This window comes from Sporothrix brasiliensis (genome assembly GCF_000820605.1).
Source record: "Sporothrix brasiliensis 5110 chromosome Unknown Cont17, whole genome shotgun sequence".
Taxonomy (NCBI): Eukaryota; Fungi; Ascomycota; class Sordariomycetes; order Ophiostomatales; family Ophiostomataceae; genus Sporothrix; species Sporothrix brasiliensis.
Window position 1 is genome coordinate 815,814 of NW_024467136.1, and position 21,335 is coordinate 837,148.

At 52.2% G+C, this 21,335-nt stretch overlaps 4 protein-coding genes across 4 annotated transcripts; all 4 read left to right on the forward strand.

The window, feature by feature from the left end:
* Window positions 1–5,438: 5,438 nt before the first annotated feature.
* SPBR_02716 (c2h2 finger domain containing protein) lies at window positions 5,439–7,022 on the forward strand (the record flags this gene model as incomplete). The annotated part of the gene is made up of 2 exons (XM_040761019.1): window positions 5,439–6,037; window positions 6,137–7,022. The coding sequence occupies 2 exons, from the start codon at window positions 5,439–5,441 to the stop codon at window positions 7,020–7,022; spliced, it is 1,485 nt and encodes a 494-aa protein (XP_040620224.1).
* Window positions 7,023–8,747: 1,725 nt separating this feature from the next.
* Window positions 8,748–10,266, forward strand: SPBR_02746 (uncharacterized protein; the record flags this gene model as incomplete). Its single annotated transcript, XM_040761049.1, has 3 exons — window positions 8,748–9,367; window positions 9,432–9,504; window positions 9,616–10,266. The coding sequence occupies 3 exons, from the start codon at window positions 8,748–8,750 to the stop codon at window positions 10,264–10,266; spliced, it is 1,344 nt and encodes a 447-aa protein (XP_040620225.1).
* A 4,976-nt stretch (window positions 10,267–15,242) lies between these two features.
* On the forward strand, window positions 15,243–16,061 carry SPBR_03156 (uncharacterized protein; the record flags this gene model as incomplete). Its single annotated transcript, XM_040761459.1, has 4 exons — window positions 15,243–15,499; window positions 15,591–15,644; window positions 15,734–15,832; window positions 15,935–16,061. 4 exons carry the CDS (start codon window positions 15,243–15,245, stop codon window positions 16,059–16,061), a joined length of 537 nt encoding a protein of 178 aa, XP_040620226.1.
* Window positions 16,062–17,375: 1,314 nt separating this feature from the next.
* SPBR_02290 (uncharacterized protein) lies at window positions 17,376–20,385 on the forward strand (the record flags this gene model as incomplete). The annotated part of the gene is made up of 2 exons (XM_040760593.1): window positions 17,376–20,153; window positions 20,239–20,385. The coding sequence occupies 2 exons, from the start codon at window positions 17,376–17,378 to the stop codon at window positions 20,383–20,385; spliced, it is 2,925 nt and encodes a 974-aa protein (XP_040620227.1).
* Window positions 20,386–21,335: the final 950 nt, after the last annotated feature.

Sequence of the window (21,335 nt, forward strand, 5' to 3'; positions counted from 1 at the left end):
AACAGAATACCAAATCATCTGACAAACGAAACAATAATTACCTCAGCTGGCCCATTCCTCCGCAACTATTGTATGGGGAGCCTTTTTCTATCTTCCAGCTCCTTGTTTACCCCCGCGTGTGGATGTTTCTGGGTGGGGGCCTCCTCTTTTGTGGCTCTCGTCTTCACGAAAAATCCCAAATCGTACGGCTGGCTCTTTGTCCGCCGTACGTTTTTATTTTATTTTATTGTATATTTTTATGCACGTTTACATTTCTCGTTCTCGCGTCACCCTTCTCCCACCCCTGAGCCCCGCTGGCGCAGTCGTCGTTGGCCTATGGAGTGCTCCACGGCATCATATTGTAAGACTACTATCTTGGTTTTTTTCCTCCTTGCATTTCACTATTGTGTAGCCCAGTGGCTCCTCGCGCACCGGAGCAATATGAGCATCCATAAAGACTCTTCTGAAGCCTTATATAAGAAGAGCAGGATATGTTTCAATATGTCGTAAAACTGTGGGAGAATAGGCCCCGGAAAAGAGATAATACGTCTTTCGTCGTCAAAGGTCTAGGTCTGTAATTTTTTTTATGTGTATCGGTGACTAGAATGCTGTATTCCGTACTGATTTCCTATTTTGGGTCTAGTGGCTGAGGGCTCTGGCCAGCTGATGCAAGACACGAAAACGGTCGATTTGATGCAACTACATCCAAGGCCTCCGTCGTCAAGCCCCCACAAAAACGATGACTGTACCAAGTACTGCTCTCTCCTGTGACTTCTTAGGATATTTTGGGCGTTCCGTTTCTGGCAAAGCAGGTGACGTCGTCGACAATAACTGGCCAGATCATGGGGCAGTATGGCTTTGTGATACAAAGTTCCGAGAAACCCTTTTGTTGGGATGTGGCCACGTTGTCTTGGCTATTTCGTCGTGACCTTAAGTGTCTGCCTGGCGTTTCGAATTGTGCAGTTTCGGAGCCTGGTGGAGCTCAGTATCGGCTGAGCCATCACCACCGAAGGCTTTGCTCTATTATTATAATGAGTGCGAAACGGAACATCTCACGCTCCCTGCAAGTTTCGTCTTTAAAGGACCTTTCGATACAAGGTACCGAGACAGCTGGCCAATGCACACCCAGAAAAAGTATATTCTAGAATGTAAGAAGTCTGGTAATGCCTAATGCTTCCATGGCCGGGCACAAGCAGGTTTGACGTATTTTCGAGGACAACATCTGGACCATCTTGCTAGTTCCGTGCATAGGCCACCAACGCCATGGTTGGACTTGTGTGTACGTTTTATATAGCCCGCAACCAGCCAATGCATCCTTCTGGTAGACGCCAAGTCATTCGCCTCTGTTGTCATCCAGTGCCGGAGGGCCGCCCAGTCTCGAATCTCCTATCATTGAGCGTGCTACAACAGACTTCGTGCATTTGCAGCCCCCGTTTTGTGTTTATATAGGTACACTTACAACGAAGGTGTTATGCAACAAGTTGCAGGAAAAGGACAGCGGAGTTTTGTTTGCGTTAATGCTTCCGCGACGGATAATAGCGTGGTCGTATTACCCCGTATTTGCACTGGGAGTCAAAATGCCGAACCATCTTGATCGGTGCGGAAATATGCGTCTTTTGAAATACGAGTTAGGTACTGTGCGGTTTTCTTTTCGCCGTGTGAAGTCTTTTATTTTTCGAGAATCACAGAATTAATAACAACGTAACCCTCGTCCAATTCTTGTTCCTTTTGCCACTATGGAGCAATACCTCCTGTTGCACTGTTTCGAGAACCAGTGTAAACTGTTAACCGTTTTTGACCAGTAGAACACTTTGATGCGGTGGTCCTATCCGTTTCGTCCACAACCCGTCCTGCTTCTCAAAAGAGCCAATGGCTGTACCTGAGGTTGCATCCGGTGTTCTGTTTGGTTGCCCTGTCTCTCTGCAGACTTTTGCCTTCTCGAAATAACGCGACCTTGTGACCTATAATGTGCGTGTCCCGTCGTACATTGCCGGGAATCCGGTTTAATTGGCCGATCATGACCTTGCTTGCACACATTCTCTTTTATGCATCAATCTCTGCCTCCTCGTAAGTAAAAAAAATGGCAGCGCCAAAAACAAAGGCGTGGGAAGACGAAATACGCTTCGGTAACAAAGACGAAAAAATGTCATTTTTGTTTTGTGAGACAACTTTCTCAGCGATTTCTTTGGCCTATTCATGGCCAACCGACAAGGGGCGACATACAGAAATACCCATTGTCTTGTCTTGCATGACAAACAAGAGCAAGTTGTGTTCTCTTTGGGCGTCTCGTCATAACTCTGTTGCCATGCCTCGTCCTTGGCCGCTGATAGGCCCACTTCGTAAATGAAATTGGGACCTGACCTGTACGTCTTGCAGGACGCCAGCTATTTTGGCATGGTTGTAAAACGCAATCAGGCACAACATGCAAGTGGGCTTTGATATTGTCGAATGTCTTTTGTCATCCCTCGCTGCCATTACTGCCCTTTCGCCAGCCCTGTCATCATCCTGGATCATTTGCGCCATGTGTTCCTTTCTTGCAAAGCGTTACGACACTCGTCGCCCGTCGCCCCTGGCTATTATTTGCTGACGACCAGACAGGGTAATATTACGACCGGCCAGCTCCGGCCCACGATTGATTATTACGAGGCCGTATCTGGTCTCGCCAGGCCGACTCCGCATCTCAAAATATTCATGCTGGCGGCTAATTCTACGTCTCGTTCGTGAGAGCCTTTTGTGTGATGCTTTGTGGAGTAGGCCAATTCCATGGCCAACACAACACCAGAAACGCTGTGCAATATGCAAGCTGGCAAAGCAAGGTCACGGTCCGCTGGTCAACCCTCCCCTCTTTTATGTTTCCCCTTGCCCCTCTTCGTTGTCGTTCTTGGCCCGGCAAGTTGACAGACACAGCTCTTGGTGTGCGTCGTGATTGCCCGCTATTTCCGCCTCGGCCATCGGTTCGCCTGCAGGTCATCTTTGGTGGGAAGGAACAAGGCGGCCCACAGGAGGAGAAAGAGGGGAAAGCTGCACCGGTGCGTCGTTGCACCAGGAGTTATTCTTTTGGACCTGATAAAAATAGGAGGCTAACAATACGCTTTTATGGGGAAAGGGCGACCAGGGGCAGATGAGGATAAGGAAATGGGGTGTCAAGTGAAGAAACAAGCAAAATAAGGAAGGAGCCGGCTGAAGCACTTCTCACCTTGTGTGTATTCGTACACTCAGTATGACATGTATCGCGTCGAAGCTGGATGCGTTACAACGTCTCAACGTTTACATGTTACTTGACCCAGTCGCGCGCTGGGCGACATGAAAATGAAAATAATAAAACACAACACAGAGTAATTCGCTATCGACGCCCCCTTCTTCCTTCCCCTCCCTTGGTCGCCATGTGCGAATTGCGACTAGCCTACAGTGCGAGATACAGTGCCATTCAGCTTTACCCCACTTGCTCAGTCTCAGGACAGGATAATTTGGGACGCATTTGGCCAGATCACAGTGCGTATGGACTGTACGAAGGAGGGGCGTGTGGTGGTTTCTTGCAGTCTGTCCTTCCAGACGCCCACACCAAAAGGCACCAGGTCCATTCAGCTCGCAATTGGTATCTTCCTTGTACCCCGAATGGCGACTTACACTGTGATCGAAACGAAATCTCCCGCCTGATCTGCGCCGGCCACGTCTGCCAGATTTTAAACAGTACTTAAGAGGGACAATACGTCGAACGTGTTTCGCCACTACCACTGCCACAACCGCAATTCGCGCCTTCCATCTTATTCTCTGCTCTTCCCTCAGGTCCTGGCCTCCCACCTACTCTTAGCCGCCGCCGTCGTCGCCCACCATAACAAACTTGTCACAAAAAAAGTTCGAATGCTTCTGGTGAGCCCTGATAAAGCGCACTCAGTATTTTTATCCTTGGCCTTTGTTGGGCGCGAAGTAGAAAAGTATCTAAAGTTCTAAAACGATGGGGCATCATGCGCCCTCCCTTATAAGATACACCTTCCTGCGCGTTGCAGTGTTAGGGCCAACGGTTAGGCTGCGTGGCCATTACCGCAAACAACCTGTATTTGTACCGTTTTTCTTTCTGGCTGTGTCGCTGGGCCCGGAAGGAGGGGGATATAGGGAATCGTTACTACCGACAATAATTTAAATATAAAGGATTTGGGGTCTCGTGGCTTCCCCCAGCGCAGTCCCATCCCGTGAGCACCAGCTACAAAAACAGAAAGAACAGTATACAGTCTAGCTTGGTAGGAAAGGGGGCGTGTATTCTGTATTCCATACGTACTATGTGCGTCGTAATACTCCGTACTCTGTAATCGGTATCGCCTTGTTTTGTCCCTTTTGTCTTTTGAACCCCCCCCCCTCCCCGGCCGCCAGTTGGCTTTGTCACTTTTCTAGGTCTGCGCCTTCCTTTCCTCACTGTTACTTCTCACACCCCTCACCCCTTCCGAGTTCGAATTGGCATTGTGACTCGTTCCTTCCCCATAGTCTAAAGGTGGCTTTGGCGCGCGCGCGCACACCACTTCCACCACATAACACACCACACTCTGTGCACAAGCACGCTGGGAAATGCACTGCTAGAATATTTTTTTTTGTTCGTCTCCTGTTGTTTCTTGTTTCCCGTTTCTTGACTCAACTACATTTTTGATTCCTTCTTTTTTTGGTTCAACGATCAATTCAGATTCCCAAACGCATTATTGTTTCTTGTTACTCTTCCCCACGATCCCATCACGACACTTTCCTCTCCTCCCAACGCTCCACTATCGTCACCGAAAGGCCGACCCGGATCCATACTACCACGCACACAACCTGTATGAAGGACTGCACTTCCAACAACACACACCGAATCCGTCACAGACATCCTCTCCGTACCTCCACACGCAAGCAATATCACCAAAAGACGACACGTCCGACCATCTTCCGCCGTTCCTTTTAGCATTTTGCTTGAACACTCGCTTGGCTTCGTTTTGGATTACCAGACCCCCGGCAACTTTGCTCCTCCAAGCTCGCTCTCCCTCTTCCCCCCAACCCACGCCATACACAGCCGTCAGCCAGGAAGGGACGAGAGATTTAGGGCGTCTTGTATCGGTCAACCTGTTGACCGATACTATTTTGAACACGAGCAATGGCTTCCTCCAAGGTTAGTCATATTCCCAACTCTGGCATATCCGTGGCGAACCAAAAAATCTCCGGCATTGAGAAAGAGCAATTGAAGACGACAGCAAGTGGCTTTGAAGCGACAGGGAGTTTGGGGGGCAAACAGAACCGAGGCGAGAGGGGCCGACGATGACTCTGCCGTTGCCGGAATGGTGGAGACAAAAGAGGAGGGTCTTCAGGTGTGAAATCAGGCGTCGACTTGTACCGGGATAGGTTCGCTTCGGCTGCACTGTGCAGTTTGCTGATATCGTTTGTTATTTCTTCATTAGGATATCCAGACGTCCCCGAGGCCTTTGGCCCATCGCCCATCGATGTCGAACGTTGCGAATGGTGCTGGCGCCCTGAGCTCCAGCGCATCCAACGGCCTAGCCAGCAGATTGCCGCACTCTAGAAACGGATCCCATTCGATTATCGGTGCGGCTCTCAACTCGGGCCACCGTGTCGGCCGTCGAAAGAGCATGACAAGCCCGGGTGCCACGAACGTGGCCGCCATGGCCGCCATGATCCAGGAAGCAGACGTCTTGCCGAACGGTGCCCTCGCCATCAATGCCCGCCGGAACACATTGTCGAAGCCGGGAGCCAATGCTGTCAGCAGCTCTTTGAGCGGCTTCTCTCGCGGATCCTCCATGGCAGCGGCGATGGCCGCTGGAAACAAGGGACTCATGGGAAGCCTCCCGCTACCGTCGCCTCCTGCGAGCCTACCCAGTCGCAAGTTCCTGACGGCCGACGGCAGCGCGATCGACGATGACGAGGTCGATATGTCCGAGGGCGAGATCGACTCTGCTTCTTTGCTTCGGCGTACCAGTGATGGCCAACCTTTGAAGGAGGGCCGCAGAAGCAGCCGCATAGAGCTCCGCTGCGAGAAATGTGGCAAGGGCTACAAGCACAGCAGCTGCTTATCAAAGCATCTGTATGTTACCAACCTCTGCAGCAGCCACCAGTTCGGCTATAAATGTTTTTGGTTAGCAGTGTCGAGAGGAGTAAACTGACTTTTCTTTTTTGTTACCAGTTGGGAGCACACCCCAGAATGGGCTTTGACTTCAAAGCTCTTGATCTCCAAGCACCAGCAGGTCCAACTACTCGAGGCCGCATCCGTGCTTGTGACCATGACCAACACCGCCGACGCCGACGACAACGCCGCCGTCACTCCTCCCGACTCGACCCGTGACTCTGCTAGCGAAGAGGACCCTGCGTCGCCATCCGCGTCTGGATTCTCCTATCAACACGACGGTCGCAGCTCCGTCGACACCACGCCACCACCGGCACAGATGGAGGGCGGTATGAACATTGACGGTGTTAAGAGGGAATCGCTGTCCTCATACCCGTCCCCGCAGCAGGCTCCAACTCTGAGCCACATGAGTTTCTCGCAACGCTTTGAACAGCCGGGCGGTGTTGCCAACGTTGCTCGCTCGTACCAGTCTGGGCTGCCAGCTAGGAACGGGGACACCGGCCTCGGATTCGGTCACCAACGCCAGGTCAGCCGGGACAACCTGCGTCCTCTTTCGTCGGGCAAGAATGTGACCGGCCAGGAAGACAACGAACTGGCTGCTGCCGTTGAGCTCCTTAGCTGCAGCGTCAACAGCGGTGCGGCCAATGCCAATACTGTGACACCTGGATCTATGCAAGGCTCGGGACAGGTCGTTCCCCCAGTCCCCCCAGTCCCGGCACAGTATCTCGGCCAATCGGCGACGCCCCTCGGCGACACCAGCTTCATCAATAGCTTTCCCAGCCGTGCTCCCGAAAGCTTCACTCGTGGTGATTATCGTCGCTCAAGCATCGTCGACGACGTGAAGATGAATGGGAGTGGCGACAGCGTCATGGGTGACGATGAAGATACTCGGTCGCACGCTCGTAGCGACGACGACGATGACGGCGTTTTTGGCATGGAGGCGTGAAGAAATAACCGAAAGCGCCCAACATAAATGATCAATATCATCAATGGACTGGATCACCGACTCTTTGATGGCAAAAGCCACACGAAAATCACGAAAAGACGAAAAAAAAACGAACAAAGCCCACTCCCAAAGCTGACGAACGAAGTTGGCGACAAAGATAAACGACTGATGACAATTCCCTTTTCGACTCCTGATAAGATTCGACGTGTACTTAACTTTCTTTCCCTCCTTGTCGCGTTCTCGAAGTGACCTAAATGTTAGGAAGGCTATGTGTATCGGCAAATGATTTGCTCCGCCTCCCGACAACTCAGCACCGAAGAGTGGGAAATGCGCTGTAATGGTTTGCCATTGGAGCGATGTTCGCCCACGAGGTTAAAGTGAGGGTCGGCCTTGGTGTCGAGCAGATTTGCTGTTGTATAGCAACCAAAAAAAACAAGAAAAACTAATATAAATAATACAAACTCAAACAAACCAGCGGTGACTGCATCAGACGACGAATGCCGTGCGATGATGATGACGATGACGAGGTTAATGAGGTTGATGGCATTGCACGTTGTAGATGGCAATGCTTCATGTTCTGTGCTGCGCATTTGATGTCGGTCGGCCGGCGCAAACTAAAGGACGGCAATGAGACTGCGCATCACACTTTGACAGGCGATAGAGAATGGAAAGAGCGAACGCTGGAGATGTGCGCTCCATCGATGGCTGTAGATAAAAGCGCGTCGAATTACGGCGTAAGCATGCGACTGTGCAGGTTTGCGGCGTGGTCACGACAATGTTTACAATGGAAGATCAGAGGAAAGAGAGGAAGGAGAAGGGCAAGACTAAGGTTCACACATCTGAGGGAAAGAAGAAGGAGCAAAAGGAAGGACTCAGGAGGAAAGAGCGACCGTCCAACAAAGCCACACCGAAGAGCGTGAACTTAGCATAACGTTAGCTAAGAACACAGAGCTGGGACGGACTTTCGGTGCGGGCCCGTCAGCAAAAGAGGACAAACTGAGGTGAATTGATCTCTGTAGCTTTCTCTAGTAATAATGCTTGAGGTTTACCTCGGCGATGAGCTCTTGCCCAGCTTGTGCAGCGTATGGCTGCCATTGGGTATTTTCATAGAAAGGGCGAAAAGAGCTCAGTAAACACCCACCCACTATTTCTACAGTCACGGTTCTTTTAATGGGCAGGCGCGATCGTGGATCGGGGGAAAAGTGGGGCACTATCCCAGAATGGATAGCGAGCTGCGGAAACGACGTCACACAGTCACAGCCCATGCATCCTTCCCTTTCAGTTTCTCGATCAGACCTGACTACGACCGAAAAAGAACAAAACAGAAACAGCAGCTTTGCCTCTAGCAGGGCAACCGCCATGACAACATTTTCCTTGGTGATGAGCAAAGATCACCAGTACTTGTAGTTGACTACCCCTCCCCTGCCACCTTTTTTCTGTTTCTTACTGTTTCTTATTTCTACTCGACTCCCCCACTCACCACGTCGCAATCGCAATCGCAATCATCGACTCTCAAGATCATCAAACCCTGTCAACAGCCGAAATACTAGGTCAATTTCCCACTTGCACTGTCTCGTTCTATCGTTGAGGTCAATTGATTCCTGGCATTTTCCCCCATTCTTTCTTATTGCTGGAGAGGCCGCATCATTCAGAGCTTAGTTCCATCGGACTTCCACCATCCGGCACGCGACCTAATTACATCACCGCCCGTCCGTTCAAAACACAATGGGGCGCCCAAAGTCCAAATCCGGCACCAAGTCCGTAGAGGAGTCCGTCACGGTCGCTACCGACGCAACGCCGTCGCCACCGACGACGCGCAAAAAGGCTGCTGCCGAAGCAGCGTCCGCGACGGACGTGTCGCCCAAGTCGACGCGGAAGGGTGGCCGGTCCAAGAACAAACCTCGCGCCAGCCATGACGACGGCAATGACAGCGCCGAGGACAAAGAACTGGGTACTATTGTTGTCGAGGGGGCTGAAAAGGCACGTGGCAAGGCGGCGACTGCGGCCCGCTCGCCCAAGAAAGCCGCTGCTTCGACCAAGAAGGAGCGCGACAAGAGTCTGCGCAAGGCCAGGAAGGTCGTCGACGAGGTGGCCGACGCCTTCAACGCTTCGCCACATTGGCCACTGCCCGGTGTTCTGTCGCAGGCCGTGCAAGACAAAGGCCGGGCATTGCGGGGCATTGTATTCATAGCCGTCTCATCGTCGCTTCTGGCATCCGGTGGGCGCCTCGCGCTGCGCTGGCTCGCGACAGCATGGTCGCAGACGTGGATTTCGGAAGCGTCGTACTTTAGCACGGCCGGCCCAACCCATATCCAGCCCTTTGCTGCCTCTGTCGCTGCTCGCATGTAGGCCACGTCCTCTACGGAAGCCCCTCTTATATCATCACATACTGACTGCAACGCTTTTTAGTTTGAGATTAGCCGCTTCCTGGGGATCTGCGGGCAACCTATCTGCCTTGCAGGCTCTTTCCAGTGCACCGATTGTACGTTTCTTTCCCCTTCGTTTTCTTTTTTTTTTTTTCTTTTTTGTTTTTGGCGTTGTTACTCGATTCATTCGTTCGAACGTGTCTAACCTGGTTGGGTCTCTCGCATAGATCTACTTGCTCAACTCCTACTACAACGTACCCTTTGTGTCAGCATTTCTTGCAGAGGCTGTGAACATCGGCGCCGAAACAATCATGCTCGAAGTTTACGAAGGCTTCGCGGGATCTAACGAGCTAGAGGAAGAAGACTTCGGCGAAGTTCTCGCGGATATGTTCCGCGACGTCACCGCTTTTACGGCCCCATATGCCTTTGCCGCAGTGATCTATGGCTTTGTCCTAGTCCAGGCATGTCGCTTCTTCCTACCGGCAACACTGGTAATACACTTTCTGGGGATCGCCACCGTTGAGCCTGCCCGTGTGCCAACTCTCCTATCGATATCCCCTCCACCTTCGTTGTACCAGGTGTTCTCAGCTGTCTTTTTGAGCCTCTCCGCGGTGGTGGTCAACACTGTATCGGGCTTCTTTTCGCGCAACTTTATTTTTAACGTTGCCAGCAGCGGCCCCAACCACAGTGCTGCCAGCTACCGACGGACTGTCGCCCTGCGTGCCGTCGCTACCTCGATCTCTGTCGGTGCCAACATCTTTGTGCAATGCCTCCATGGTATCCCGGGAGTTGATGCTGTTGGTGCTGCCGCTTTTGCTTCCATCTGGGCTGTGGCACCTCTATTTGTTGCTGTCGGTCTCGGCTATACTGGCCTTTGAAAATACGAGGCGACAGGGTGGCGAGACGTTTTGTCTTCTACTCGCCGTCGTTTTCCTCGTTCTGTCACGATTTTTCTTCTTCGTGTCGTCTAATTGTCTTGATTGCTTTCGGGCGTCTGAACACGGGCTTTGGAGTGCTGTGCAGGCTTATTTCGGATGTTTTGCCGGTCTCAATTTGGATTTATATTTATATCCGTCCCGTCACGTTTACAATTGCTGCGTTTTGGATGCCTCGGGGTGGCAGTGTCTTTTGACAGCCGGTTTATTTCTAACTGTTTCTTCGTTTATGACATTTTCAGTTTCATGGTCCAGGTCTTCCTACTTTCAGCTGCTTCAGCTGTGGTTTTTAGGCTACCACAATATTGCTTTACAATTCTGTATTTTTATTGGAACCTAACGTTTGGATGCATACACGCCGCATTTGCTGGTGAACTTTTACCCGCTACAAATTCCACTTCTAGACTGCTAGGCCAAAAACGTTGCGTCGCAGCCCTTCTCGCCAACGTAGCCTGTTATTTTCGGTGACATTTCAATCTCAGTTATCCCTTTGACTTCCACAAACACATTTAACGGGCGCCCAAGGTTTTAAGACGCCCCCCCCCCCGGGCGCCGGCCTTGTTCTTGTTTCATCGATACTGGCACGGAGCCGGAAGCAGTTTGCATCGTTCCCGGTATAAGACAAGCTACGTTGCCGCGTCTAATGTCGAACCAGGTTTTCTTGAGCCCAGACAGTACTTATTTATTAAGCGTCCGAGACGGCCGGTGGGAGCAGCCGTTCTGCGGCATACAGGCACAGGCCGAAACGATTATTCGTCTGCCTGCTGCCTGCATCCAAATCACCACAGCCTCAAACGGTTTCGGTGTGGTCGTCGTATTTTGTAGGTTTGTTAACGTCTGCAGCCTGCAGCCACGCTACCTCATCTCGTCTTTTTTGAGCATGCCCTGCCGACACACACCTTTCATTGAGAGGATTGTCACGGCCGCACATGTGGCGTTTGACTGTCGGTAACGGTCAGCGTACGCGTACCAATAATATTTCACAATAGACAAAACCCCGCCAATTGTCGACATGCATGTTTGCCCTACGAGATGACGAAAAAGAGAAATGCGCCGTGCCACCCCGGAAAGGAGGACGTTTCCGTGCGCTGATTTGCCCGCAGCCGCTTCGTAGGGCTGCGATGGATGTCGGCACTAACGATGCTGGGCAGAGCAGTTTTCATCACTTGCATTCAACCAGAACGTTCCTTCTAACCCCAGTCTTTTTGCTTTTTGCGCTTTTTCTCAGAAACATGTTCTCTTCAGCCTCGGCGTTCTTTTCTCAGCCGCTTGGACGGCTAGCCGCGCTCGTCTCTTCTTCTTTCAGTTCCATTTCTTCTCTTTGGCTTATTCTCATTGGGAAGCCCCATGCTTTTCCCAATCTGTCGCGGCTGACGGATTGAGAGAAACTAATCCTGACCAGTAAAAGGGATACTTGTGGATTGCACGTCCAGGAGAGGCCGACACTATATTTCTTTTTGTCGCCCGCGGAACACCTTTTTGCCAAGTATCAAAGATGTGTTGTGTTCGAAGCGACTCCGTGCCCGGGCTTGGAGTCGTTCACATATTTTGAACTGGACCTTTTCATTATTCAGCCCTCTGCCGTAGCTTAGACTTTTGTCCGGCGGCCTCCACAATTTACATTATTTACTCCAACAGTGTCCATTCCATTGGAGATGTTTGCATGACTTCCAAGGTACCACGGTGGGCGGCCGCTGTGTATTCCCCGCTCTGAATTTCTGGTTCGAGTCCATCCTACGTCGCCCACAAAAATTACAAAATAAAATACCCGGAATGGCAAAAGGCGACCGGCAGGACCAACCGACGAAGCAAGACCGGCCCATGGCGCCGGGACATTAACAATACCAAGGGGACCATGCCCGAGTCTAGTAAAAAGAGCAACTGCACAGTGCAACGTGGGCAAGTCATCCCACGTCGAACACGAGATAGGACGGCGCTGCGCCCCGAGTGGTCTTGGTCAACCTTTATCTTTTTTCATAATATTTATTTTGGTATCAACGCCCTTTTCCGAGCTTCGAATGGTTGTTCATGGAGGGCAGTTCGCCATGGCGTCTACGAGGCAAATCAACGATTTCGAGCTCCGCCACCTAAGGCGTGGCCGAGAATCATGTGTCAAAAAATATCAATAAAAGGAAATAAATGAAAAGGGCATGGTTTGTGCTGCAAGAGCGACCGGGTGGGCGCAACTGCAACATGCCAAGAATGCCGATGAAAGTGGAGTGCCTTCCGGCCCGTCTGCCTGGTCTGCCTCAGTGGCTTGCCTAATGGTGGGATGTGACAAAAAGAGAAGTCGACCCACGCGGACAGCTTTGGCCGCAGAGTACAAGACAGCACAGAATCGCAAACATATGCTTGCAAAGCGGGAGGCGCGGGCAACAGAAAGCCAATTGGAGAAGAGGGGTACAGCATAATGGAGGCCTGAATCTGGCCCTTTTTGTCCTCTTTTATTTTCTGAGTCGAATTTGCTGCCCATCGCCCTTTCCTTCCACACTTGGCTCTTTCCTCTTGTCATGAATGTTCAGGGCGCAAAGCGGCTTCGGATTGGTCGACCAAGCGGCTCCGCCCTTTCTCTAACACTTGATTGGTCCGCAATTATTGATATTGAATGCCTAGCCAGGTCTTTCCGTTTGAGCCGTCGCCATTCAATTACTTCCTCGAACCCATTCGGAGTTCAAGGCGAGGTGACACCAAAACGGCGTTCCCAATACATCATCCAACCCACGGAGATGGCTCTGAGCTCCAAAGAAAGCCTGTCATCATGCAGGGGTGTCCACACCTTACAATGATGCTCGCCTTTTCCAAACACCGCATGCCCTGTTTGCTGTCACAACGACTGGTCTTTTTGTCTTTTTGTCTGCCTCTTTATTGCTTCTGGGTTTCCAACGGCCTCCTCGCAGCCACTGGTAATGCTGGCGCCTGGCTCGAGCTCAAGTCTCTGACACAATGTGCTCGACTTTGCCTTGGAATGGGCTGTGTTCCAAGGCTGAAGAGGCAGACCCGATGTTGAAGACGGAACAAAAAAAAAAAAAAAAAAAAAAAAAAAAAAAAAAAAAAAAAAAAAAAAAAAAAAAATAGGTGCGGGATCAGTTCAAATCCAAAGGAGCGACATCGATGTGGGTACGACGTGCCCCGTATCCGCTCCGATGGGCATCTTCTTGCCATTTCTTTTCAGATTGATGCTCTCCGTTCCCTCACTGCCCCAAATTAGAGGCCAGGCTACAACGCGGACCTGTTACTCACTGTTCGCCATATGACTGGAGGCTACTCACTCTTCGAATCACCCCATCATGTCCCCCTCCTTCTGGTGTTGGTGTCTCCATAATTTGGTCTTGTTCCTTGAAATCGTTGTTGTCTTCTTGGAGCATAATTTTCTTATTCTTCTCACCGCCTCTCAAATCTACCCGTCCGTTCTCTATTTCCGCCCCATACACGTCCCGGCCCCGAATGCAATCACTTTGGACCTCTCCACACACCGGTCGGGATGTGCACCGCCTTGGGAAAGACACAAATGCGCCCAAGGAAGGGACTCACACGCAGTTCGTCTTCTTCGAGTATTCAAGTCTTACTGGTGGCGACTTGATAAGGCCTTTCAAATATGCTTGCAGTATCCCATGACCCATCAATCCGAAAATAGACCGAATACGGACATCATAACCCAAGACAAGGCAGTAAAGCCCGACACGGCCAGCGGTACCACCCACCGCGTCCTTGATATCGACATTCATCAGGTCATAGGCGGCTCTGACGAAAGTTGTAATGAACTCTCTCTCTGTTTTAATTTTATTCAGAAATTAAGACAATGGAAGAAGTAGAAAGGGAACAAGCTGAGGCACCAGTGATATGGCGAGGCCGACTGTCCTTTCGATTCCTTTGACTACTCGCCAAGCTCTTCTTGCATTGCTCTGCCCCAGCTAATGGTTGCACCTTGGCATCGCTTCCAGCTGCCGTGCGTGAGAACCACGAAGGCTATACTTATGCATTCTACGTCACGCTTTTCATTGTGCCCGTTTCCCGCTACTCTCACACTTTGTCCACGTCCCCTACACCCATGAAGCTTAGTCTAGCTCCGGTCTCCATATAAACCACGATGCCTTCCCTGTCCCTAGCTTCTGTGCTGCATCTCTCCCTCTCATCGCAGCTCTCATCAGCAAATGCAATACACATTCCATATTTATTCCAGACTCCCAGTTTTTATTAATACTCAAACCACTGCCTTCTATCCAGCAGTATATGATTCCTTCCATTGTTGCTTTTGCAGCTCCAATAGCCTCACTTTTTGGGTACAATATTAGGGGAGCCCATACCAACACAGTTTGCCTTTACGTGCCCCTTCTATCAAATAAATCTTTATTTACCTTTTTTGTTAACCTGAGTCTTCCGCATATTTTTTTGTGTTATCTTTCTTTTCAGAAATTCTGATTGATTTCCTGGCAGTTCCTTGCGTTGGTGCGGATATTTGCTGCGGACCGCCTAAATAGCCCCATCCAACGTCTGCCTGATTTGGCACCACTTCGACTTACACGACCAGGCAGACCTCGTGACAAGGATCTTTTCCAACACCACCACTGGCACTTCACACCTTTGGGCATATTTTCGCACACTCTCTGCCTCACTCTTTCAATTTCGGCCATTATTTCTCTCATTCTTTTTTAAACTCTCTCATTTTTGCTCCCCCACATCTGAACATAAATACTCCCAACGCTCCCCTGCTGCCCGCCACTTCCTCCATTATTATCTATCATTCCACATTCAGAACACCACGACACCTGAATATTATATTACCCTACCACCGTAACATGCCCAAAAGCAAAACAAAGCGTTTTATTCTGCCAGCCCCTTCCCAAGCTCATCCCGGTGATTCATCCCCCTCTCCTCCGGGCCACGCCGCGCCAACCATCTCCCAGGCTGAATACGACGAGATGATGCTCACGTTCAGCAACGGCGATGTTGACTACAATATGCAAGACCACACCATTGACACTAGCGCGGCCAATGCCGGCGTCATCAAGAAGAAGAGAAGCATCAAGTCCAACACAAGCATCCACCTGAACGGACCCATGGAGGTGGACGGCTCGGTCAAGAGCGGCGGTTCCGTGAGCTTTCTGGGCGACTTTTCCGTCCGAGACAAGATCGAGGCCTACGGCAACATTGACGTCAGTGGCAATGTGACTTGCCAGTATGTCGACCACTTTGCTCATGAAGCAATCTGTTTTTTTTTTTTTTTTTGTTGTTTTAAGGCTCATCTGTTCCTGACTGACTCGCACTAGGGACAAGATCAAGTGTTTTGGAAACATGGACATTGCAGGATATGTCTTTTGCGGGTATGTGTACCGTCCACTCCCTTTCTTATTTGCCGACAAAGAACAATGATAATGGCATTCAAAAACGTACTAACAACTCACACAAATAGAGGAAAGGTCAAGATCTTTGGCAAACTGACTGTCAATGGTCACTTTGAAGTCTACGACAACATTGAAGTCTGGGGTGCTGTCGTCATTCAAGGCTACCTGTCCGTAATCCCCTATTTTCGATCCTTTCTTTTTGTTTTCTTTCATCTCACATTCCCGTCCCATTGGAACATTGTACACTGACCCAAAGCATGGCACTCTAGAAAATGCAAGTCCCTCACGGCCTATGCTTCAGTGACTACTGTCGGCGATGACTCCTACTACGAAGTAGACGAGTCCGAGACTGTTTGGGGTGCCAAAATGGTTCGACGGACTGAGCATGAGGCGTAGCCACTACAATGACTCGCACAGACAGGAACGCCAACAGCTGCGGCAGATCGACACAGCCGTAGGTTTCGATCAGACGGTTTGCCGAAAGCTTGTAACCATGCTCCTCTTCACGATGGGAAAAAATACTAAATTGGAACCTTCCCAAAACGAAACCCCGAAATCGATCTGAATGGGGCACGGCTGCCTTGTCGACCGGTCGGCCTCAATCCCTTTTCGTTTATTTCCTGTACGGCCGGGGGCTATTTTGTTTGTGGAATAGTTTTGTGTCCGGACTCCACACCTAATGGACGAGGCCGGACCGATGAAGCAGAAAGGGTCTTGCGGAGAACTGGCCGTGTCGGTATTTTGTTTCCACTTGTTCTCCTCGTGTTTTTTTGTTTTTTTTGTTGCCTTTTCCTCTTTTCCTATGGTTTTGCTTTTCGGCCCGTTGTTGTTTTTTATGCGTTTATGACTCTTTTTGGATTTTTTTTTCAATTGTTTATTCCTCTTTTTGCTTTTCGTTTTCATGGTTTTGCTCTTCTTAAGCAGGCGGACTTGCAATTTGGCATTAACTTGAAGGATCTGTATCCCGTGATGTATGACTTGGCTTTGGCTTTCTTTTGGATTTTATGTTTTGTACTTCATGTAACATTTAGTATGACTCGACGGCACGTTAGGCGGACTGGTGATAGCATCAACCTATAATTCGTATTATCTAGATGAAATCGCTTTAATACATTACTGTTTATAGCTATTTCAAAGCTTACATAATTTCCTTTGCAGAAGAAGCAGCCAGGCTGAGTCTATACTAAATAAGGTCTAGCGTATTTCTGGCGCAAGTTCGCCCAGTCGCCAAACATTGCTCAACAACGCTAAAACGCGCCCTGACGAGTCTACCTGCGTGCCGTCTGTGGAACCTCACTTTTGCCCATCCCGCTCACTCATACCATCACATAACATCACGTCGCATTTCTCGACACTGCGCACTCCCGCTATCTGTGACGACCTACCCTCCTTGCAGAAACGCGTAACGGTAGACTGACTTACAAATCCACGACACTCCGCCGCTCGATATTCTCTCCTCTGCGTCCCGGCCGTCGTATGCGGCACAGACCCCTGAGCTTCTCTTTCCAACGGACCGCTGCCTACCTTTGTCTGGTTTGAGATGTCCCGCGGCAGCGCGCAGTAGCGCGGAGTTGCACTTCCAAGCGGACGCTCACCTGAGATCCCAAACGACGGGCGTGACCAGGCGCACTACGATACCCCTCGAGAACCAAAAGACCGACTTTCTTGCCGACGTCTGGGTGACGCCTAGAACGCGCCGAAACGAGCATCATGAGCGTTGCAATCGAAGCCGGGCTTGCCGACGGCGATGGCGGGGTCTCGCCCAAGCACAAAATGACCCCGCGGCCACTGAGATCCTCGCGCGTGTCACCGCCGCCTGTGACACCAGCGGCAACGACAACTCCAGCAGTTCCTGCGGGGACGGCTACCCACGAAGACAGTGAAGAGGCAGCACAGAGCCATGAAGCATCTGCCCCGGAGCCGTTTCCGCCCATGACAAGTCCAAATATGAGCAGGAATAGACTGAACTCCTTCAGCTTGCGGACAGACCCGGACGCCCAGGCAACCGTAACCGACTTCCTCGACTTTACCGAATACCTACCCTCCGACATGACACGGTCTCTGACGCTTATTGGCAAGCTTGACGACGCCTACATCGATGCGTCGACCAATGTGCACAAGCTGACGGAACTCTGGGGCCAGCTGCCCAACACACCTGCCGGCACCCGTCCCTCCGCCACAAAACTGCGGGCTGACATCTCCGACAACCTCAACCAGGGCATTAGCGCACGCGTCTATGCCCACGCAGAAGCTCTGCGGATGGCCGAGAACGTCAACCGACACTACTTTCGTGCCAAAACCATTCTGGCCAAGCTGCGTACGATGCTGGAGAATTACCCCGAGGCCGAGCAGCAGCAGCAGGCACAGCTGCAACAGAAACAGCAGCAGCAGCAGCAGCAGCGCGAACAGGAGCAGCGGCAGCTTCAGAACCAGCAGTCGAAGCCCAAGAAGAGCAACGGCCAGCAGCGGATGCGGCGGCAACGTGTGCCCCGCATCACGGTGCCCGGCGAGGTCCTGGCGCCCTACGACTTGGATTACGAATCCTACAGCGGTGAGAGCGACATCAGCTCACCATCATCCGACGACGAGTCGCCGCCGCCCACCACGATGCGGCGGAAGTCGACACCCGCCGCACAATCTCGGCTCAAGGGCCTTAAGGGGACAGGCGCCGGGGGTGTTGGCGTGGGCCACGGCGGGTCCTCGTCGTCCTTCTACCCACCCAAGATTCCCAAAGTGCGCGTGCCGCGCGAGTCGCGGGTGCCTGGCCAGCCGTATATTTCAACCAGCTCGGCACTGGCTCGGCTGAAACCACCACCCGAAAATGCCGTGATCGGAAGCGCAGATGCGCCCTGGCTGCGGCTGACGGCCTATGAGCTGGCAAAGCTCAGAAAGCGCATGAAGAAGAACGCACAATGGTCACCGAGTGAGACCATGATTGCCAGGGAGCTCAAGGCGCTCGGCCGCAACCTGGATGCCTTCAACCAGGCACGCAAGCGGGCCGAAGCGGAAGGCCGTGTGTTTGAAGGTGTCATCCCAGAATCGCCGCTGGAACTGAGTGCCTCGAGTGCCGACGCTGCTCTTGCCGGCGAAGACAACCAAGTAGAGGGCCAGGGCATAAAGTTGAACGACACCAAGAAGTCGAAGAACGACCTGGGCCAGCTCGCTGCGCGAGAGGCGGAGGAGTCTACCCGGAGGATGATGGAAGCAGCGCGTGCCATCTTTTCGCCGTATCCTAGCGCGACACCGGATGCAGCGGCAGCTGGATCAGGCAGCCTCTCTGCAAGAGCCACCACACCAGCAGTCACGAGTGCAACCACGCGGAAGCGCAAGCGAGAGGGGCCGGTGGATGTCGCAGACACAGTGGAGGGTGTTGATGCTGGGGCAAGCGAAGCAGCGACACCGCTACCCACGTCCCAACGTCAACTACAGAAGCGGATCAAAACGGAGACGCCAGTGCCGATTCCTCAGCACACTGCGGGCTCGGCGCCGCCGCACGATGCCAGCAACAATAACCTGGCCACGCCGGCTCCCCAACGCGCGCGTCTCTCCATGACGCCCGTGCATGCACCTGTTTTGGGCCAGGGAAACGGTGGCGGTGCTGCAGCATCGCAAGATGCGAGCGCAAATGCACCGCAGTCGAGACAGTCCACAACCATGTCATCACCCCTCTCGAGTGGAGCATCGAGCCAGTCGGTGGCGGGCTATGGCACTACGACGACGACGACGGTGCCTCTCAAACCGCCGGCCGAGACGCCTATCCACCCACCTATGCACAAGTCGACGACTCCCATCCACCCTCCCGTTCGAGAACTACGGACGCGGGAGCCGATGCGGAAGGATCTTCCATTGCATCAACAGCACAATGGTACGGTCGCCGGTGAGGATGCGTCCGAAGACCTGGCTGTGCCGCTACGGGCATCCCGGTCGTCGTCACGGGCCTTGACACCCAACACCGTGAACCCCACGAACGCCTTGGGCATCATGGGCACGGTGCTGCCGACAACCGAGGGTCCAGCAGCCGGTGCGATGCTGACGACGGCAGGGCCGTCGACGACTATGACGCGTCGTGCGTCGCGCGGCGTGTCGGCGGCGCCGCCGAATGTCGGTGCGAATGCTGACGGTCCTGGCCCGTCCTTGGCTGCCGAGCGCCCACGGCGCGCCAGCACGGCACACAACACGCCTGTCCCAGACGGTTTCCGCCAGACGGGGGGTACAAGCGGCGGCAAGCGCGTCAAACGACCCGCACCGGGCGTGGTCAGCCGGACCAGCTCAGGCGGTAGCGCCGCCGTGGGCCAGCGGAAGGCAGCGCCCCGGAAGAAGCGAGGATCGAACGCGCACCAGCAACGGCGGGACAGCCGCGGCAAGTCGACGGACGGCGACGAGGTCGAGGTCGACGATGACGGCAACGTCATTGATGCCAACGAGCCGCGCTACTGCGTTTGCAACCGGGTCAGCTTCGGCACGATGATCCAGTGCGATAATGTTGATGTACGTCATTGTTCCCTCCCAGTAAACCTTTGCTCGTCTGCCCTTTTTTATGGTGTCGTTCCCCCACACACCGCTAACTATCTAGAATTGCAAGCAGGAATGGTTCCACCTGGAGTGTGTCGGCTTGACGGCCGTGCCGGCGCGGACGACCAAGTGGTATTGTCCAGACTGCCGCGTGCTGCTCAACATTGGCGAGAAGGGTGAGGTGAGCGCCCGCGGCGTCAAGATGTGACCAAGTGTCCAGATTGCGGTCAAAACGAATCTTTTGCGTATCTCTTTGTTTTATTTATTCTCGGTCCGGATCAGGGAGAAGTGGTGTTGCGGTTTCGGTCATGTATCTTGTTGCTATTTTTTTATTTTGACTTGTGACCTTTTCAGCGTTTGCAGGACCATTCCCGGCCGAGTCAGGGGCCGTTGTACCTTTGATGCCATTTTACTTTTATTTCATTTGGTTTCATAGGCATAATTTGAATTTGTAGGCCGCACTTTACGTCTCACGGTGCTTCACTCGAGCCAGCAAGACTGCATGCCCAAAAATACTTCATGTATCCGTCGGCGAACATCGGCAATGTTATCTAAACGACGCGGGTCTTTGTTCCACGGACGATTAAACAAAGTCATTCTTCCCGTCATCGTCGCGTTGCGGGCTATTTTCCCGCGCCACGCATTTGCCACGTGTTGGAGTGCGAACTGGGAAGAGTTCCTCGAGCGTCCAAGTGCCTCAGTCTACAACAGCCTATGTCTTCCAGTCGCTTCACCGTCCTTCGCCCCTTTCTCACTTTGATTTCCCCTTTTCTGGCGCCTTTCGGCTCGTTTGGATCGTCATCTGACCGATACGGTCTAAGGAAACGGCCAAAGGCTACCCCGTCCTTAAGACAGGAATATCAGAACGTGGCTCGGCCGCGTGAACAAAGAGAGAGGCTGTAGCCACTCTTCCATCGTCATCTCGTGTTTGTGACGTTCTGTTCTCTCGGGACTCACACCAGCGGCAATCGACGCTCACATGACACGTTGTTTCTTACCCACCAAAGACACCGTTTTGCGACCGTTTGGAGAAGGGTGCGGCATTTCGCTCATTGCCAGTTGACTCTGTTCGTTCGATCTGGGTTGAAACTGCGAACATTTTCGGCATGCCAGGTGTCCTATTTTACGCCCCCTAGGTATGGGTATGAAGCACAAAAG